The sequence below is a fragment of the Pangasianodon hypophthalmus genome, chromosome 8, assembly GCF_027358585.1.
Source record: "Pangasianodon hypophthalmus isolate fPanHyp1 chromosome 8, fPanHyp1.pri, whole genome shotgun sequence".
Classification (NCBI taxonomy): Eukaryota; Metazoa; Chordata; class Actinopteri; order Siluriformes; family Pangasiidae; genus Pangasianodon; species Pangasianodon hypophthalmus.
The window spans coordinates 21,720,409-21,738,224 of NC_069717.1; the positions used below are offsets into that span (position 1 = coordinate 21,720,409).

Below are 17,816 nucleotides of genomic sequence, written 5' to 3' on the forward strand. Positions count from 1 at the left end.
TCATATGTCTTATATAAAACGCTCTTCGTGGTTAAGAAGAGCATCAACAATCCTGAATTGTATTATATTTGTTATACTATGAATATAATATCACTGTGAAGTTTCTGTTTGCATTTGTTTTACCTCAAGACTTTTGGGTATAAATATTGGAGCTTCCTCTAATATTTTAACAGTAAGTCCTCATGACCATGGTTTCGGTCAGGCGAAAAACAAAGTCAAAGTTTGTGTAAAAACTGTTTATTTTATGCAAACAGTGCTGTCGCCTCACAGCTTCGACAATTTTGTGGATAGAAAGATGGCGCCGTTAGTTAACACACCGTTGGCACGCGCACCTGCCCTTGGCCCCGCCCCCCTGCTCGTGCTCGTCACCTGTGAGAGCTGTGGGAGTCAGAGTCCATTCCGGCTAACGGCGTCCACCGGGCTCTGAAAACTATAGCTAATAGTTTTGAATGTTTTATTCTGTAAACCTCTAGCATTTTCTTTTTCGAAGGCGACATATATCTAATTCTCAACCAAAATTGTTATACATGTACCTATATTGTTTATATTTTATAGCCTTTCTTTGACATTTCAGGGGCTCGTGCCTGTAGCACTGCAGCTGTCACAAAATCCAGCGACACCGCAGTAAGCTAACTTCATCTACTTTCTTGTATTTTTGTATTTAATACCTTTATGACAACATATAAACACGTAAATGTAGTTTATCATATTCATAATGACTAATTTTCCGTTTCTCTTTCAGCACTTGTGACAAGGGTGTTGGGAAATAACGAACTAGAAGAACCTGAAGGATTTAACAACATTAAAGCAAATAACCTACAGCTCCTACACCAGCGGTAAATGTCTTTGTGTTTACTGTTTACTGTTCCGCCTGTTATATCAGTTTAGTGTCTAACTCTGTGAATTAAAATTAACATAATTATTTTATGAGACGAAGCCGCTTGTTGTTTTCCTAGCTGACTTCCTAGGTTCCACGCGAAAGAGAGAGAGAGAGAGAGAGAGAGTTATCTACTGAGAGAGAGAGAGAGAGAGAGAGAGAGAGTTATCTACTGAGAGAGAGAGAGAGAGTTATCTACTGAGAGAGAGAGAGAGAGAGAGAGTTATCTACTGAGAGAGAGAGAGAGAGAGTTATCTACTGAGAGAGAGAGAGAGAGTTATTTACTGAATAACTCCAAAGGAACAAATGTGTAAGCTAAAGCAATGAATATATTAGTGGTTTAGTCATTATAGCATTGTAACATAATAATAATAATAATAATGAAATAATAATAACCTGAAATAAAAGCTTAATATATCAAATTTTTGTTAAGGCTACATCCAGGGACACCTTTAGGAATTCCACCCTAGACAGTTTTCATTCTTCTGGACAGTTTTCCATGCATTACACCATATCTCCTCATTCCCACCTTCCTCACTGCATACACCTCTCATAGCCTGTCTCTCTCTCTCTCCATCCACCCCTCCCTCCCTCCCTCCCTCCCTCTCTCTGTCAGTCTCAGGTATCAACTGAAATGTCATGTGGCGTGTCCCGTCCACTCGTGTGTTCTTCATGACGTCACTCTCATCAGGGACGTGAAGGAGAGTACATGTAGACATGTAGCTGTCTCCACTGCAGTTCTGTCATCATCGGCGTCTTGTCACGATGATGCTCACGCTCGGTCACACGCTGGTCTTCTGGACCACACTCTTTCACACACAAAGCCTGGAGCTCTTCAACTTCACCGAAGAAGATGCGCTCACCTGCAGCCAGGTATGGCCTTTGTTTTCTTTAATTGTTTTTATTGTTTTATTAGCTTTTCTTGAAACTAGACATTAAATTGAAATTGACAATAGCTGTTATTTCCAGTACATACCCAAATCAACAAATGAATTGTAAATCATTCCTAAACGTAAATATGTAAATTATCTAAAAGTATTTCGTAGTCTAATTTAATCGAGTCTAATCTAATTTTGCAAAAAAATGTTTAGTAGTCTTTAAGACTGTTTATAAATTTACTTAACATTTATTATTAATTAATTTGAACTATTATTAAGTTGAATTAGTCAAGACTTTTTATAAAATATAATAGGTACGTTATATAAATAACTACTAAGTCTAATTATTATTACATCACAACAACAAAAACAACAGCAATAATAATATTAATAATAATAATAACCAATAAAAATAGAAGCACTAAAACATTAAATAACTAATAACTTATTTGTGATAACGCTTCTTTATCACAAATTTATGTAAATAAATTAATTAAGTTAACATCTGCTGATCAGGGTGAATTTTTCGTCTTCGTAATTTTACAATGTTCCAGCAACTTTCCCATAGACTCAGTGCTTAAGGCGGGTTAGATCACCTAAATATGTTTGATTTTTCAATCATTTACCTGATAAATTATTAGGTTAATCCATTTAGAGCGTAGCCTTGCAGTCACGTAATGTAATGACTGCCCTGATATGTGGATACAGAACCAAAATGATGTACATTTCCAGCATGCTATGACAACACAAAGACAAGCCGTACTTGCATCCATATGTTGATTTTAAAATAAAAATCAGATGATAGTGGAATTAAATGTAATCCCGTTTGAGCTTCTGCGTTTTTCTATAATGAAATTTGACATAGTACTGTAAATTAATGGTATGTAAAGCACAGTGAGATTTTAGATTTTAGTGATCTGTACTTTAATCCAATCAAACAGGTTCCACTCAGCAGCAAAACTGTTCAGTTCTATTCTATAGTTTGTGCCTGTTTTTAGATGTCTATCATCCTGTATTGTGTTGGAATTTACATTTAACATTTAACATTTTAGATTTAGTTCTAGGTTTGATTCTAGATTTAGTTTTAGATTTAGCCGCCATGCCATGTTTGTTTGGAGTAAAGCCAAGGTATGCAGATCTTTTCAGATGATAAAAAAATGGCACATGTTAGAGAAGTGCATACTTTTAAACCCAAACATCCACACCTTGTTGTTAAGCCATGTTTGTGTTTGTGCTTGTGCATGTACGTGTGCAAATATAATCACATGCAAAGCATCTAGGAAATAATAGCAAAACATTTTCATGTACATGACAGAAAGTAGTGTTTTTCCCACTTTACATAAGCCAACCAAAACATGCATACTGAGTTGATCATGCTGTGTATAAAAGGAGTATTTGTACTCCATTAAAACAGTACAGTAAGTATGACCTCACATCTTTGTAACATGTATAACCTATTTACACACGCAAAAAAAAAAAACAAAAAAAAAACACGTGGCTGCTTGAAGAGCCCCTTTCTTGAGATTTGACAGTGCATATGAATCTGTTGTTTTTTTTTTAACTTCAGCTTCCTGTGGGAAAAAAAAAGATTTGAGAGTTTTATTTAGTACTGAGAGAATGTAAACATCTTGTTATGCTTCATTTTCTGAACCTGACATCTGTCATTAACAGCATAAGTGAAATCTGAGACTGATTCTTACATATAATACAGGTAGCTGTTTCAAACAAATACAGGTAGCAGTGTTGAGTTTATATGAGTGGTAATGATAATAGCTGACATCAGGACATTTCTTTGTGCCTGTCCTTCCACCACCACTGTAATACAGCATCGTAGTCTACTGCTTAGCGAATTCCTGTTGTAACTCTCGATAAGGACAATGTGTAAAACTATATTATCATAGTGATTTTGGAGGTGATAGATCCTGATCTAGGCATGATAGAGATCTGCTAGAGATTTCAATTGTACCTATTTCTTCCTTTCTTTTAATAATATGAATCACAGCAATGTCTTTACTTTCTACCACCAGATATCATTATATCTAAACTGCTTGATTGGTTGTCAAATATTTTTAAATCCCACTAAATAGGTGCCCAGGTGTCATATTTGATCCTGCACCACCACATTCTTTTACGAAATAGTTCAGATAACAATAATAAAGCGAAGACTATAATATCAACTTTTGCTTATTCTGAAAGGAATGAATGTTAGAAGCCTAACTTACTGCTTGGGTAAAATATATGGTGTCCCAACAATTACAAAAAAGGGTGTACTTTAGAAAGGACATTCATGCATAGTTTACATGGCAATGAATATTAATAATAATGTATTCTTGTATAATAATAATTGTCTGGAGAAATTTCTCATTAGGTGGAATCTTATAGCAGACAGGTACACAATTATGCGCTTTTGAACACGGATACACAAGATGAAGTAATGCCTTTTACTTATTCATGAGCCCAGCCAGCCACGACACCCAATGCTAAGGCTCCTGTGTGTCGTAGCTATGGTGACGGTGATGGATCACCGTCTGGAAGACGAGGTGTAGGCAGAATTAAGTGGCAGTTCAGTTTGTGAGTCTCTCTAGTGACTTGTGTAAGAAAAAGCACATGATTTCAAGATGGCACAGTTTGTTATAAAGCTCTACCTGTACTGTGGTCTACGTGATGAATCCACATCCTTGTGTACAATAGATATAAAAAGTCTATACGCCCCTTTTAAAATGGCAGGTTTATGTGAAGTAAAACAATGAAACCAATATAAATCATGTCAGAACGCTTTCGACCCTCAGTGTGAACTTACAATATATAAAAAGTAAGTGAAAAACAATCAGACACATTTTAGGGAAAAATAGGAAAAATAAAAACATTACAGTAACCTGGTTGCATAAGTGTGCATGCGTTTTTATAATTGGGGATGTGGCTGTGTTCCAAATGAACCAATAACATCAATCTCATCTTCAAAAGTAATTATCATGTAGCTGTCATCAATGAAATTATTCTGATTAACCCCAAACAAAGATCAGCTGTTTCTGTATGATGTCTTCTTGGTTTCATCCGACTGCTGAAGAGCTCACAAAGCATGCATGGTATCTCACTTGTTGAAAGGTATCAATCAGGAGAGGGGCATAAAAGAATTTCCAAAGCATTAGATGTACCATGGAGCACCTTAAAGGCCACCATAAACAAATAGAGAAAATGGGACACCACAGTGACAACACCAAAAACAGGACATCCCTCCAAAATATATAAAAAGACAAGACAAAAACTTACCAGGGAGGCTGCCAAGAGACCTACAGCAACATTAAAAGAGCTGCAGGAATATCTGACAATTACTGATTACTCTGTGCACAGGAGATGCCCTCACAATTTGATGGATCTAGAATGTTTTTGCAAGAAAGAGTAAGAAAATATTGCCAAGTCAAAATGTGCCACACTGATAGACTCTTACCCAAAAAGACTGTGTGGTGTAATATAATCAAAAGGTGCTTCAACAATGTATTAGTTTAGGGGTGTGCACACTTATGCAACCAGGTTATTGTAAGTTTTTTATTTTTCCCTAAAATGTGTCTGAGTGTATTTCACTTAATTTTTATACGCTGTAATTTCACATTGAGGATGGAAAAAGTTCTGACATGATTTATCTTGGTTTAATTTTTTTATGTCACAAAAACCTGACATTTTAACAGGGCTGTGTAAACTTTTATATCAGTTGTATGCCAGGTTGGAATGACATCTACTATCTTATAGCATTCCTCCCTTATTTTTTTGTTGGACATGGAGCAATCAAATTCTCATTTTTTTTTCCCCCTTAACTGCATATGACTAGTTTTTACAGTTTTTAAAATTATATTTATGTTACATAAATGATGTTCAGGTCATTTTGGCCTGAGATAAAAATAAAGTAAACCAAATATTTTAAAAATATATGGATCTAGTACATATGAAAAAATAATGGTGATTCTAATCTCTGTCACATGATCACTTATTTACACTTGTACCTGTGCGCACACACCTTTGTCAGGAGGATCCAACCTTGTGAAATAGGTTGTATGTCTATTCACATATGCAGTGGTTTTATTGCTAACAGTTGAGCCTGAGATAAGGTATATTTGTTTTTTAAAATTAGACACTTGTATTGCAGTTATATAAAACGATATAGCCTGTTGCTAAGGAACGTTCATTAAAGAGAACCAGGTGGTGATGCACAGAGTAAGCTGATGTGTTCCCTAACATGCTAGAATAGTAGTTCCTGTTGGGTGTGCTGTCAATGCGTCATGCTTACTTAGTGTTGTGTACATATTAGTAGAAAAATCTCTAATACTGTAATGAAACGTGTAGTATAATTTTGTCTAGCGAGTATTCATTGTTACTGAGCGTAACTGGGCATCTGTAATTGGATGTTTTTATGTAGGTTTATGCTACCTGTTAAACTACAGATGTGTAGCAGATGTTAATGGCAAATATTGGTGGGTGGTATCGTATTGGTGGGTGGTTCGCAAATGCATTCATGCCTCCCAAACAATCTGCAGAATTTTGTGCTCCACCTGCTCCAGCAAACGTAAATTGATGCTCCAACTAATTAAGCCTTCACTGAACTAAATTGTAAGTGCCAGTGAATCTTTAGCTAGCGTGTTGCATTATAAGGCTGGATGCTGCTTGTTGTACATCTGAGAATGTAGCTGTCAATTAAAAATGTAGCAGAGAGGCCAGTGGGAAAGGAGCTTGGAGTCTATACAGTTGGAAATTAGCTAGACAGCATGGAGTTTAAGCATGGACTTTCTCTCAGCTGTCAGCTGCTCCTTATTAGGCCCAAGCATTTTATAGTCAGGATCTGAGTTCATCATATGTAAAGACATGTTAAATGTTTACTCCCCTACTGATACATAAGGGTTTAGTGGTATAGCACCTACTGAATCCTGTTCATCTAGCAAATGTGGGCAAGATATGTGATATGTTGTTGGATACATCAATGTAAAACAAATATTTGGGGCCACACCTTTAAGCCATCAGACAGGTTCCACTTATTTTTATTTATTTATTTATCACTGTCATTTTTCAGTAAGTCTGGTAAGCATCTTTCCGTAATGCCAAGAGGCCTCTATAACGTTGACAGTTCAGGTATTAGTATCTTCGGATGCTGTGTAATTCTTACAAAATATTTTCTTTATTTGGTCACCTCTAAGGGAGACTGTTAGGACCAGCTCTCTTCTCTCATATGACAACTGCAAACACGTGCTTCCTCTGAGACACGTAAAGCCAGCCAAATGCATCATTTGATACTGCATCACAGGGCATTGTAAAACGCTCGGAAGAAAGTACTGTCTGCCTTCTTCTGCATACACGAGCTCACAGATGCCCACGATTGGCTAGTGTTGCTGTGACTGACAGGGGAAAGAGCATGGCTAGTTTTGATTCCTTGGCTCATGACTGTGGAATTGTCGGGATTCGAACGTGACAGTTGGGCGAACACCAAAACGGCACAAACTTTATTAGATCAGCTTTCATGTAGGGCCCTCAGTGTGTGTGTGTGTGTGTGTGTGTGTGTGTGTGTGTGTGTACGGTCTGCATGGGTGTTCTGGACACAACCGATTGGACACACAGGGAAATAAATGAATAAATATATGAACAAATCATCATATTTTATTTACTGTATCTATTATATGTACAACAATCTCAGTGTTCCTGCTCGCTAGGGTACTTCCACACCTGTTTCTCATTTCCTACTTCAGGCTTCAAGCTAAGCCTATCTGGTTCTGGGTATTTTTTCCTGGTAATTTTGATATCTGGTTTTGGCACTTAAAAATTGCCAAAAAAATTCCTGTTACTTTGTTTTTCTTTTCTGAATTTGTTATTTTGAATATTACCTAGCTTGAGTTGCGTTTCCCAGATAATGCCAATCCACCTCTAATAAGACATTCCTGTATGCCTGTGGTTTTGATGTTATTTTGTTAAACATGATGGTTTGAAAAGTCTGTGTGCACATTTAAAAACTTTCAATTCTATGTTAAATGTAGAAATTGATAAATGTGTTTGTGACTTACTGATCTGTAATTCTCATCTCTTGTGTTTCTTGGCAGGTCCTTACTGATTGTAATGTAAAGCCAGGTAAGACATATATTTATAATCATAGCAGCCCTTATTCATCATAGTTGAGTAGAATCTAGCGCAGACTGTAACACACAGAAAGATCTGCAAATGAATCTGTGTCTGACTGATGAAACTGCAGTATGACCTAAACTAAGTGGTAATTTGAGTACAAATGATGAGTTAGCTTCAAGTGGACACTTGACTTATCTGACTAATCTGTTATTTTCATGAGCTCGAGGTGCTTGTGCCCAAGGTTGTTGCAAATAAAGATGTTTAAAAACTGCAAAAGTTACAAAATAATTGTAGCATTAACACACAGTGAACAGTTTCAAGCTTGTCTTTTGCAGTCCTTTGTTTTTAACTAAATTTTGCAACTTCACTTGCAAGTAATTATGTGAATTGATAGTTTTTTTGTACTTATTTTTAAAATTTGATTAGGACAGATTTAAATGAAGTCAGATGTAATTAAGACATTAATAATAAATATAGGTGAGCCAAGTTTCCATCATGAACCAACCTCCTGCTGCAGCTCCCAGGTGCTGGAGAGATGCCATGCCGTGGTGAGCTTTGCAAAAGGTCTTTCATGATTCTTAATGAGAAGGTGCTGGAAGGAATATGTTAAAATGACATACAATAACTGAAATAAACCAACTGTTAAAAGACATTAAACACTATTAGACAGGCTGCCAAAATGAATAAAATCACCCCTGGCATGTTTAAATAATAATAATGATGGAAATCGCATATTCATGTGGGTTGTAAGGCGAAGGCTCGACGTTCAGGTTTTCAGCTCAGTGAAGAGCTCCATTGTTCCTTTTGTGTAGTTTCAACTATTGCTTTATTTGCACGACTAATGCGCTGATAAAGAATCACATCTGCACATTGCTATTTACATTTACGAAGTACATGTTGACACTGAAACACATTACCTATATTTTACTGTGAGGTTCCCATGATTTTCAGTATTAACTGATAAACTATTTTTCTTGTTATTACTTACACTACTCAACAGCTCGGCTGATATTTTTATTGGTTATCATTATTTAACTGTAAATGAAGTATTTTTCAAGTTGTTAAAATCTGAATCTTAAATTTACACACACTCTGATCAGACGTGGGTTTGATTGTACAGATAAAGTGTATGCTCATTTTATGGTCAGATTTGTCCATATAAACTTTGATGAATAACAGCGAAGCTGTAAATATGTCACAGTGTAGGGCTTCAGCATTGTGATTCTGCTTTAGCAGTTACTTAGCACTAACTTTGATATTGGCTTTACTGCACAGGAACTTTACTGATAAATATAAATCAACTATGTGAACATAAATACTTACAGCAAACAATAGTTACTGGTGCTGTTTTAAAGCATCTTTGACTGACCTGGTCTAATGCTTTTATCAGATTTGGACAACTTTTTTGTAAAACTAAACACAGACGTGGTTATGTACTGTAGATACGTATATATTATCAACAACGTTGTATGAAAGGATCAACCCATTTCAAACATTCATACATAAAAGATTTATATAAAGATCAGAAATGACGTCCAAGGCAAAGCTAAAATTAATGCTCTGTTATTTTTGCTGTGTCCTCTTCTGTTTTTTTTACTAGGTGATCTATGTCTTTATCAAGATGACAGTGTTTATGTGAGTGGTCTTGCTGCTCATGCGCTGTTGTGTAAAAGTCAACAAGGCTTGCGTCCATGCTTAAGAATCTGGATTAACATTACAGCTGCAGGTATCTTGACAGTGAAATATGAAAAAATACAGTTTTTGCATTTCCATGTACTCAAGAGCTCAAACAGAGCTATTTGTCGATTTGTGTGTACAAAAATGATATTTTTAAGTTTATAGGTTTTGCCCTGCTTTTTCTTCAGGAGTCCATGAGGAAGCAGCTCTGTCTGGAGAAGATAGCTATAAAGACAAAAGAAGTGAGAACAGGTTACATGAGCATGGAAGTGGCCTGGAACCGTCCGTTTCCACATCAAAGTCTATCCAAGTGTGTTACCAGGGCCCAGACTTCTCAGGTTCAAAAGAGCTCACTTTCACACTGCCCTTCTCAGATGACCACACAACACAGGTAACTTAGTGTTACAGCTGCACAAGAAACATTTTTAAAATTGTAAAGTAAAATTCCAGTGTTATAATACATGTCCTTTATTGTGTAATGCCAGTTAAATGAATTAATACTATTAATCAGCACTGGCTCATGACCATAGATTTTGGTGGGGCAGGACGACTTTAATAAGGATGGAGCCTCAAACTAAATTAAGTCAAAAGGTAATAAAACTTGACTTATGCTATAGGCTATTATCTAGTGGATTTTAAAGTAACCCTGTAATAGGCATTTGACAGTCAACAACATCCAGTCTAGCAGCTCATTTTGAGCAGATTTCGAGCAGTTTTTGATGCTTTTCAATTGTGTTCGATAGAACAAATGTGTTCCCATCGCCACTGTTACACACAGCTTTCAGCAAAAGTCACTGGAAATGGGAGACATATTTTTCTTCTTTTTTTCAGCCTTTGCATGAGAAACAAGATCACTGAGGTGCACACGCATTTCTGCTGTATGGACATTATCCATGCCATAAACCCCCTTTCCCTCTGCCAATCTTTGCAATATATCTAGAAATGGTTAGGTGCATCACAGACACACTGTCTGCACTGCACAAATTTATTATATTTAATTCTGATTATTTGCTATAAAACAAGATCTTGGCAGCTTGGGATATTCTAAAATTATCCCAGTTTGGAATAAAAAACATGACCGTGGTATCCCTGTCATCAACTGTCCTGTGTGCTGCTCCTACTCCACTGAAAATGATCATAGATTGAGAATGGGGCAGTGTGAGTCCTGGCTTAATGGGCTTCTATTAACACTTGCTACAGTTCCCATTTTTGACCACTTGATGCAATAATAACTTGAGCTAAATGGGGCAGTTCATCATTTAGAAAGGTGAGCAAATCAATAGAACGTCAGCTTATATCTGTCAATTAGCAACATTTTTTTAAGGTAATTAGTATTTCAACAGAATTTAAAATCTGTGAAGTTGTGAATGAGGACTTTATGAAGATTAACATTTGTTGAATAGCTGATATATATATGGTGGAATATGGAATAATTAGGAAGAAAAGGGGCAACCTTCAATTAAGTGACTCAAGTAAGTGTGTCTGTGTATATAACTGCACTGCAGATGTGGATGTCATTGATAGTAGAGCTGAGGGAAGATGATTTTGGCAGTACAGTCACTGTCTTCTCTTCAAACCCTCATAAACCCACCTTCACGAAAGAGATCCAGATGGCTTCAATAGACAAAGGTAATTTCTTTTTTATTTACCTCTGCTCTAAAGGATACCTTGCGCTATCTCTCTGTCTCTTTCTCACACACACAGACACACACACATATATCGTTATCAATTGTTGTCATCAAAATGACAAATTGGTATCGTCATCACCAATTGACTAGGCATTATGGACATGCAGAATGTATTTTTCTTTTTCAGTTTGTTCCCAAGGTCTGGCCATTGCACAGTGTAAAGGTGAGTTAATGTCAAAACTTCAGCTTTCAGTTTTTTTTGGTTTTAATGTATTTTTATGTATTTCTATAACTAATAATCTGTTTTATTTTCCAGTACCCATTTTGTATCCAGAAATCAACCCAAAAACAGGAATGGCAGAACTACTTGTGGGTGATCTGGCCAAGGATGAAGTTCATAACCTGCAGGCCTGCCAGAGGATGGAGAAAGATGGGCCATGTTTACGACTAGAATGGGTGTGTATCAAAAAACTCTACTACCATATATATATATATATATATATCTTACATTTTCACTGACATATCATCATTGTTCTCATACTATCTTTACTTGTTTCTTTGTATACAAGAAGGAGAATCCACTGATGATTCCAATGAGCTCTGTCGCCCCCTGTCTCTGCTTTCAGGTATTTTATTTTATTTATTTATTTTACCTGTTATTCTTATAAATATTCCTTTAAATCCCTACAAAATGGGACACAATTTGGGAACACTCACACAAGTGTTTATTCATATACTGCTCTGTGAGGTCTGTTCATAGGGTCTGAAATGAACTATTTCCTCCATCTGGCACAGTGGCAGTTTGAAATTTTACCTGTGAAATTAACTTTTGAAACCCATATGGAATGTGTCACAATAAATAAAGAACTTATTAAATCATTTTAGATAAGATTTAAGCAATATTCAGGTATTTTAATAGTACTGTCTGTTTTCATTGAAATATGTAATGTTATTTCAGTAACATATGTATTCTTCTGTAATGTTTTCCCTTTTCCCTTGAATGCTTATTGTTATTTAATGCTAACTGGTTGATACTAAACCTAAATGGTGTAGCGACTGAAGTATTTTCAGCCAAAATGGTATATTTGCCACCAGTGACATAGACCTTAGGTTGCACATTGTCAAAGATTTTAAATGAGTAAAGATTCTGTAATAAAATTTGCGTGATATGGTATGCAAAACATTTCATGCGCTTACCTTTGCCAAGATTTTCCTTGCAACCGGCAGGTGGTGGGCCAGACATTAGCCCCTATTGTAGAGTACTGTGCAAAAGTCTTGTAAAGAAATTCTGCACATGTGTATATTGGAAGGTTTTGCCTGTCTTGCTTGCTTCTGATGAACCAGCCTCAATTATGTTTTACATAAAAGTGGCCTATTACTTAATGTGTTACTTTTTAATGACATATAAACATTGCAAATGATGTAGAATGAAAATGTCAGACCACATTTATCTAAACATTTATGGTGCTCAAATCTCTTGTACAGTACTGTGTATCACTGACAGTAGACTCTGATTTGCACTTTAGGGTCAATAAGTGAATGCCATTTAAATTCCTGGTAAATCTTTAACTCTATACTCAGTGGCTGGCACAGAATCTGAACTAGAGAATAAGAATAGGGGATTGCTGATTCAGTTGTTGAAAATAAATTTAATGTAGTATTTTACCTTGTATTTTTGGTCAGATTTGGCGGGTGGATGGACCTCGAAAGATGTTTTGCCCATTTATTAATAAAACAGGTATGTTATACAGTTCCAATGCCTGTGAGACTATTTAGTAATTGTGGCTGCATAAAAAAAATTAAAAGTCTGACCTTGTCCGATTGAAGAGAAAACATATTTCCCTCTCTTGCTTTCCTTCTCTCAGCTCTCTCTGTCTCTAATGTATCTGTGTCTGTGGTGGAGTCTTCGACTCACGATGGAGCAATGGCTATAAACAGCACTGCTCTTGTTTGGAACATCACTGCCCCCTGCAGACTGGAGGCTGAAATTCATCTCTGCAAGAAAACGTCAAGCTCCAGCAAAGACTGCCATGTAACAGATGACTTAAGGAACAGCAGGCACTATACACACGGCCGTCAGCATTCAAAATGGATCTTGGTTAACAAGCAGCACTGGGTAGGATATATATATATATATATATATATATATATATAAATCTTAAAATTTTCACTGATTTCAATATTATATAAAAGAAAAGCTGTGTGCAGGACTATGATAAATGTATGTTTCATATTTTAAAAAAATTCACTTACAAATTCATCATTGCGCTACATATTTTTCCATGTACCTGTTTGGCACAGTAATGTGACTTTTGCACAGTATTGTGCAGAGACCCTGATTTGATGCTTGACCTAATAACATCCATAGTAAAAAAAAAAATTAAAGGCTTATTTTTAGCAAAATTTGTAGCAATTTATTGATCTAACTCATGATCACTCTTTATTTATGTCTAAAGCAATCACAAGGCGAGTTTGCTCAAGTGGAACGTCACCCTTCACTCTGTGTGCAGGTACATAATGTTTATGTTTGCATATATGGGATGTAAAGTGTCTATCATGTTTTCATACTGTTACAAAAGCATTTCTTTTCTTTGTCTAGATAAAGGTTAAGGGAATTGAAGGCCATTTTGACCTTGTCTGCCCTTTTGAAGGTAAGGACCCCCCTGTTTTTCTTTCATGTTGAACATTGTGTAACTATTACAGATTCAGTTCCATGTTAATCAATATTTCTAACCACATCAGTTCTGTAAAGGAGTACCTCACATCCATCAAAATGAGACCCCATCTATCCTGATAGCTTATCTGTTTTTCACTTCTGCAAGTAAAGCATACATCATCTGAGGTGTCTGAAATCAACTGCTTACTACTCGTTCAATATTTATTATATAAACTTTTTGTATGGCAGTATAGGAGACACTGGACTGATTTCAGACAACACTGTAGACTCTTTGACAAAGATGCATTCAATTTGCACTTTCTATTGCACTTTCCATGAGTGAACTCGATTTGAATTCCTGATTTACAGTGTCAAGTGTGCAGCCCATAATGATACTCACTCGAGCCCAGCTACTAGCCATTCCACCCTGAAAGGTTAACCAGAAAAAAACACAAACAGCTTTTTATTCACAGCCGTAGTGACTCCTGTCACATAAGTGAGCTGCGTTGTCATTACAGCTTGCCAAAACTGAATTGAATTGAATTGCCACAAAGAAGCTTTACAGAAATCTGTATGTAGAAATCTTGAGAGGAACCAGGACAAGACAAACAGGAGCCCATCTATTTTTGGATGACACCTGACAGTGTATAAATCATTATAGTATAGGGTTATAGAAGAGTAAAAGCAAACTTTACTAAGTGTGTTGAAAGATTTGGTATGAGCATATTGTGAATAAAAGTGCTGATACGGACACAGGAAAGTCTTTATGACTACAGCAGCAGTTCTTAGATATAAGTCTGTAGTATGCAAGTGAGATTATTCACTGAAGCAAGAGTGTGTTTTGGGCAGTGAATTTTGGGAAGTGCACATCTTTAAGGTGGGACCATCTACAGCAGCAGAAGGTGAATCACAAGTGCAGAAAGCTCAAAGCAGAAACAGATTGTATCATATTCTGGTGCTGGAATCACATCTGGCACCAGGAGTACACAGAAAGACAGAACAGATTACTGCATTACGTATGCTCTTATCATGCAGTGGTTTAAAAAGATGTACGTTGTGATCAGATAGCAAGCGGGGATGCTGTTGGTGTATTCCTGCCAGGAGTGCTTATAAAATGCAAATAAATTGGAAGTACTATAAAATGGACAGAGTATAACTTTGTGCGAATGTGGCTGTGGTATGAGGTCTAGGCCTACTGGATGCACAAAGAGAGAATCAACTAAAGGTGTCTTATATTCTCTCTCTCTCTCTCTCTCTCTCTCTCTCTCCAGTTACCAGAACTCATTGGAGTTTGTTTCTGTTGGTATCTGTGCTTGTCATGTGTCTGGCAGTTTTGGGAGCCTATGTTCTCCAGGGATTACTCAAAGGTGAGCACATAGATACACATGTGTAAATGCAAATTCACACACAGTATTTGTCTGTATTAAGGAAGCATTAAAATGTGTATCATCAGCAGGTTGGATATTCAAATGGCTGAAAATGGATAGCATCAGCAGTGAGTACTCTGTCCATATTAGCACATCACCTCTTCCCTTGTATTGGGAAATATCTCATTCCTCCTTTTTTCCTCTCTCTCTCCAGGTAGAGTAGGAGATGGTCAGGTGGTCCTGCTGTACCCTCCGGATGCAGACAGTGCTGTTGCAGTGCTGGTGTGTCACTTAGGCTCGGTTCTCTCCTCGCTGGGATTCGGCGTCTCTTTGGAGTTGTGGAGCCGCGAGGAGCTGAACGCACTCGGCCCCGTACCCTGGTTGCACTCACGTCTTCATCGTATGCAGTGCCACGGTGGCAAAGTGGTGCTCGTGCTCACCCCTGCCGCTTGGGCACGAGCAGAGGAGTGGTGTCGAAGCAGAGGAGAGAAGACTGAGCAGCGAGAGAACTACTCAGATGTTTTCAGTGCCTCACTCAGCTGCATTCTTGCTGATTACCTGCAGGGCCGCGCCGGCGAACGCTTTGCCCTGGTGCAGTTTGAAACACAGCCGGCCGAACCCCCGAATGAAAGGGGATCCATGCCTGAGCTTTTTCGTGGGCTTCCTCTTTTCAGCCTGCCCTCTCAGAGTTTGGGATTTCTGACTGAGATCACTCATGGAGCTTACAGAGGACAAAAAGAACATGAGAGAGCTGAGAGCAGAAGAACAAGGGCCGGTGTTTTGAGAGCAGGAGCACGAATTTTAGCAGGAACACTGCGAGAGCTAACAGGGGGAGCAGGATACAGGTTAGCGGGGGTTTCTCAGGATTGCATGGGGTTGGAGATGGACGATCCATGGGTCACTATACCTCTGACGCTAGAGCACTTGACTCCACCTGCTAGTCCTGAGTTACACAGTGAGAGCAGCACTGTCAATTGAATTCCTGTAAAAGACTTAGAATTTCACTGAAGTGCATCAGAGAACGGGTGGCATAGTTTTGTCAAATAAATGTCCCACTGAGCCAGGCCATGTTTTGACTCACTATCATCATAATCGTAAAATCGTTTTTTTTAAATGTACGATATTGGATGGCATTGCTGTCTCACAGCTCCAGGGTCACAGGTCCTGGGTTCGATCCTGAGTTACTATCTGTGCTGAGTTTTGCAGCTTCTCCCTGTGTTTGTGTGGCTTTCCTCTGGGTTCATCAGTTTCCTCCTACTGTCTTAGTTACCCTAGAATGCCCCTAGGTGTGAAAGAGTGCGTGAATGAGTGTGCCTTTTGGTGGATGGAGTTCACCCCATCCAAGCTGAATTCTTCTATCCTGTGTCTAGTGTTGCTGGAACAGGCTCCGGATCCATCGCAACGCTGATTAGTGAAGAATGAATGAATGAATGACTGAATGACTGAAAAGATATAATATTTCTTATATTCAATTCCGTTAAAAGGTGAAATTAAAAATGTAATTGCCATCTGAGGCACACTGGAGCTCCTGGGTGGCACTAAGAAGAGTTCCTCAGCAATGTGTTCACCATCTACCTTTGCCAGATTTTACAGGTTGAATGTCGCTACATGCATAAGGAGTGTTTTGTTTTAAATCTAACCAAACTGACACTAGACATGAAATGGCCAGTTTTCTTTCTTTTTTTTTATTTTGTAAAAGATCCAAACTGACATGTTTTACTCAAAATTTCCACAGAACATGGTTATATGGCTTATACCCGTGATGATATACAAGGTGTCCCAAAAGTCTCCATACATAGGGGACTACGTACGCCAGCACCACATCAGTTGTGTCTTCGTCAGTGGATGTTCGTGGACGTCCACTTCTCGGTTGGTCCGTAACACTTTCAGTCTTTTTGAATTCGTTAATAAGTTTGGCAGCAGTGTCATGCGTGATGCGTTTGCCATGTTTCCTGGTAAAGTCCATCGCAACCTTGCGACAGCTTCCCGATTCAGCCATGAGAACGATTTCAATACGTTCTTCTTTTGTCAAAGGCATTCTTAAAGACTATCTGAATATATATGTATATATATATATATATATACATATATATATATATATATATATATATATATATAATATAAACCAAGTATGAAAAATTTTAGTATGAAAAAGTGTTATTTTCTCCTACGTATGGAGACTTTTGGGACACCGTGTATACTGTATGTAAAGTATTCATAAAATAGATTTAACAATAACTACTTTAAATAAAATAAAATTGCAGTTAATATTACTATAAAATCAAACAGGTATTCTGGGTCAGCGGGACATCAGTTGCTAAGCAGTGAACAGAGCATGAGGGTTAAATGTTCACACTGTTTTGAAGCTGATGGTGAATTGTTCATTTGTACTATAAACCTTAGATAAAACACTACCAGAATATAATCTGGAATCTTTAATTTACGCTAAAATACAACAGCCAGCTGTGATACTCAAATGTCTCATTAACATCTAGGTACGACAGAGAAGAAAAGATTTTTTTTTTTTTTTTGTATGCTGTCCTTGTTTCACTTTGTAAATAGTAAACCAGTCTGTAAAGTAAAGAGTGTTGCTCATTTGTGTGTTGTCAAATGTTTTTTTTTTTCCATGTTAAT

At 37.3% G+C, this 17,816-nt stretch overlaps 1 protein-coding gene across 5 annotated transcripts; it reads left to right on the forward strand.

The window, feature by feature from the left end:
* The first annotated feature begins 373 nt into the window (after nucleotides 1–373).
* On the forward strand, nucleotides 374–17,687 carry wu:fl23c11 (interleukin-17 receptor C). Of its 5 annotated transcripts, none has more exons than XM_026925798.3 (17): nucleotides 374–624; nucleotides 743–836; nucleotides 1,494–1,750; nucleotides 7,833–7,860; nucleotides 9,455–9,580; nucleotides 9,720–9,922; nucleotides 11,037–11,160; nucleotides 11,347–11,382; nucleotides 11,476–11,615; nucleotides 11,729–11,785; nucleotides 12,843–12,897; nucleotides 13,025–13,275; nucleotides 13,616–13,669; nucleotides 13,759–13,810; nucleotides 15,087–15,182; nucleotides 15,269–15,310; nucleotides 15,397–17,687. In XM_026925798.3, the coding sequence occupies exons 3-17, from the start codon at nucleotides 1,643–1,645 to the stop codon at nucleotides 16,158–16,160; spliced, it is 2,136 nt and encodes a 711-aa protein (XP_026781599.3). In that variant the 5' UTR covers nucleotides 374–624; nucleotides 743–836; nucleotides 1,494–1,642; the 3' UTR covers nucleotides 16,161–17,687. The 5 variants fall into 5 exon arrangements, with proteins under 5 accessions (XP_026781599.3, XP_026781601.3, XP_034162885.2 ...); XM_026925800.3 differs by having other exon boundaries at nucleotides 15,272–15,310; XM_034306994.2 differs by having other exon boundaries at nucleotides 11,732–11,785.
* Nucleotides 17,688–17,816: the final 129 nt, after the last annotated feature.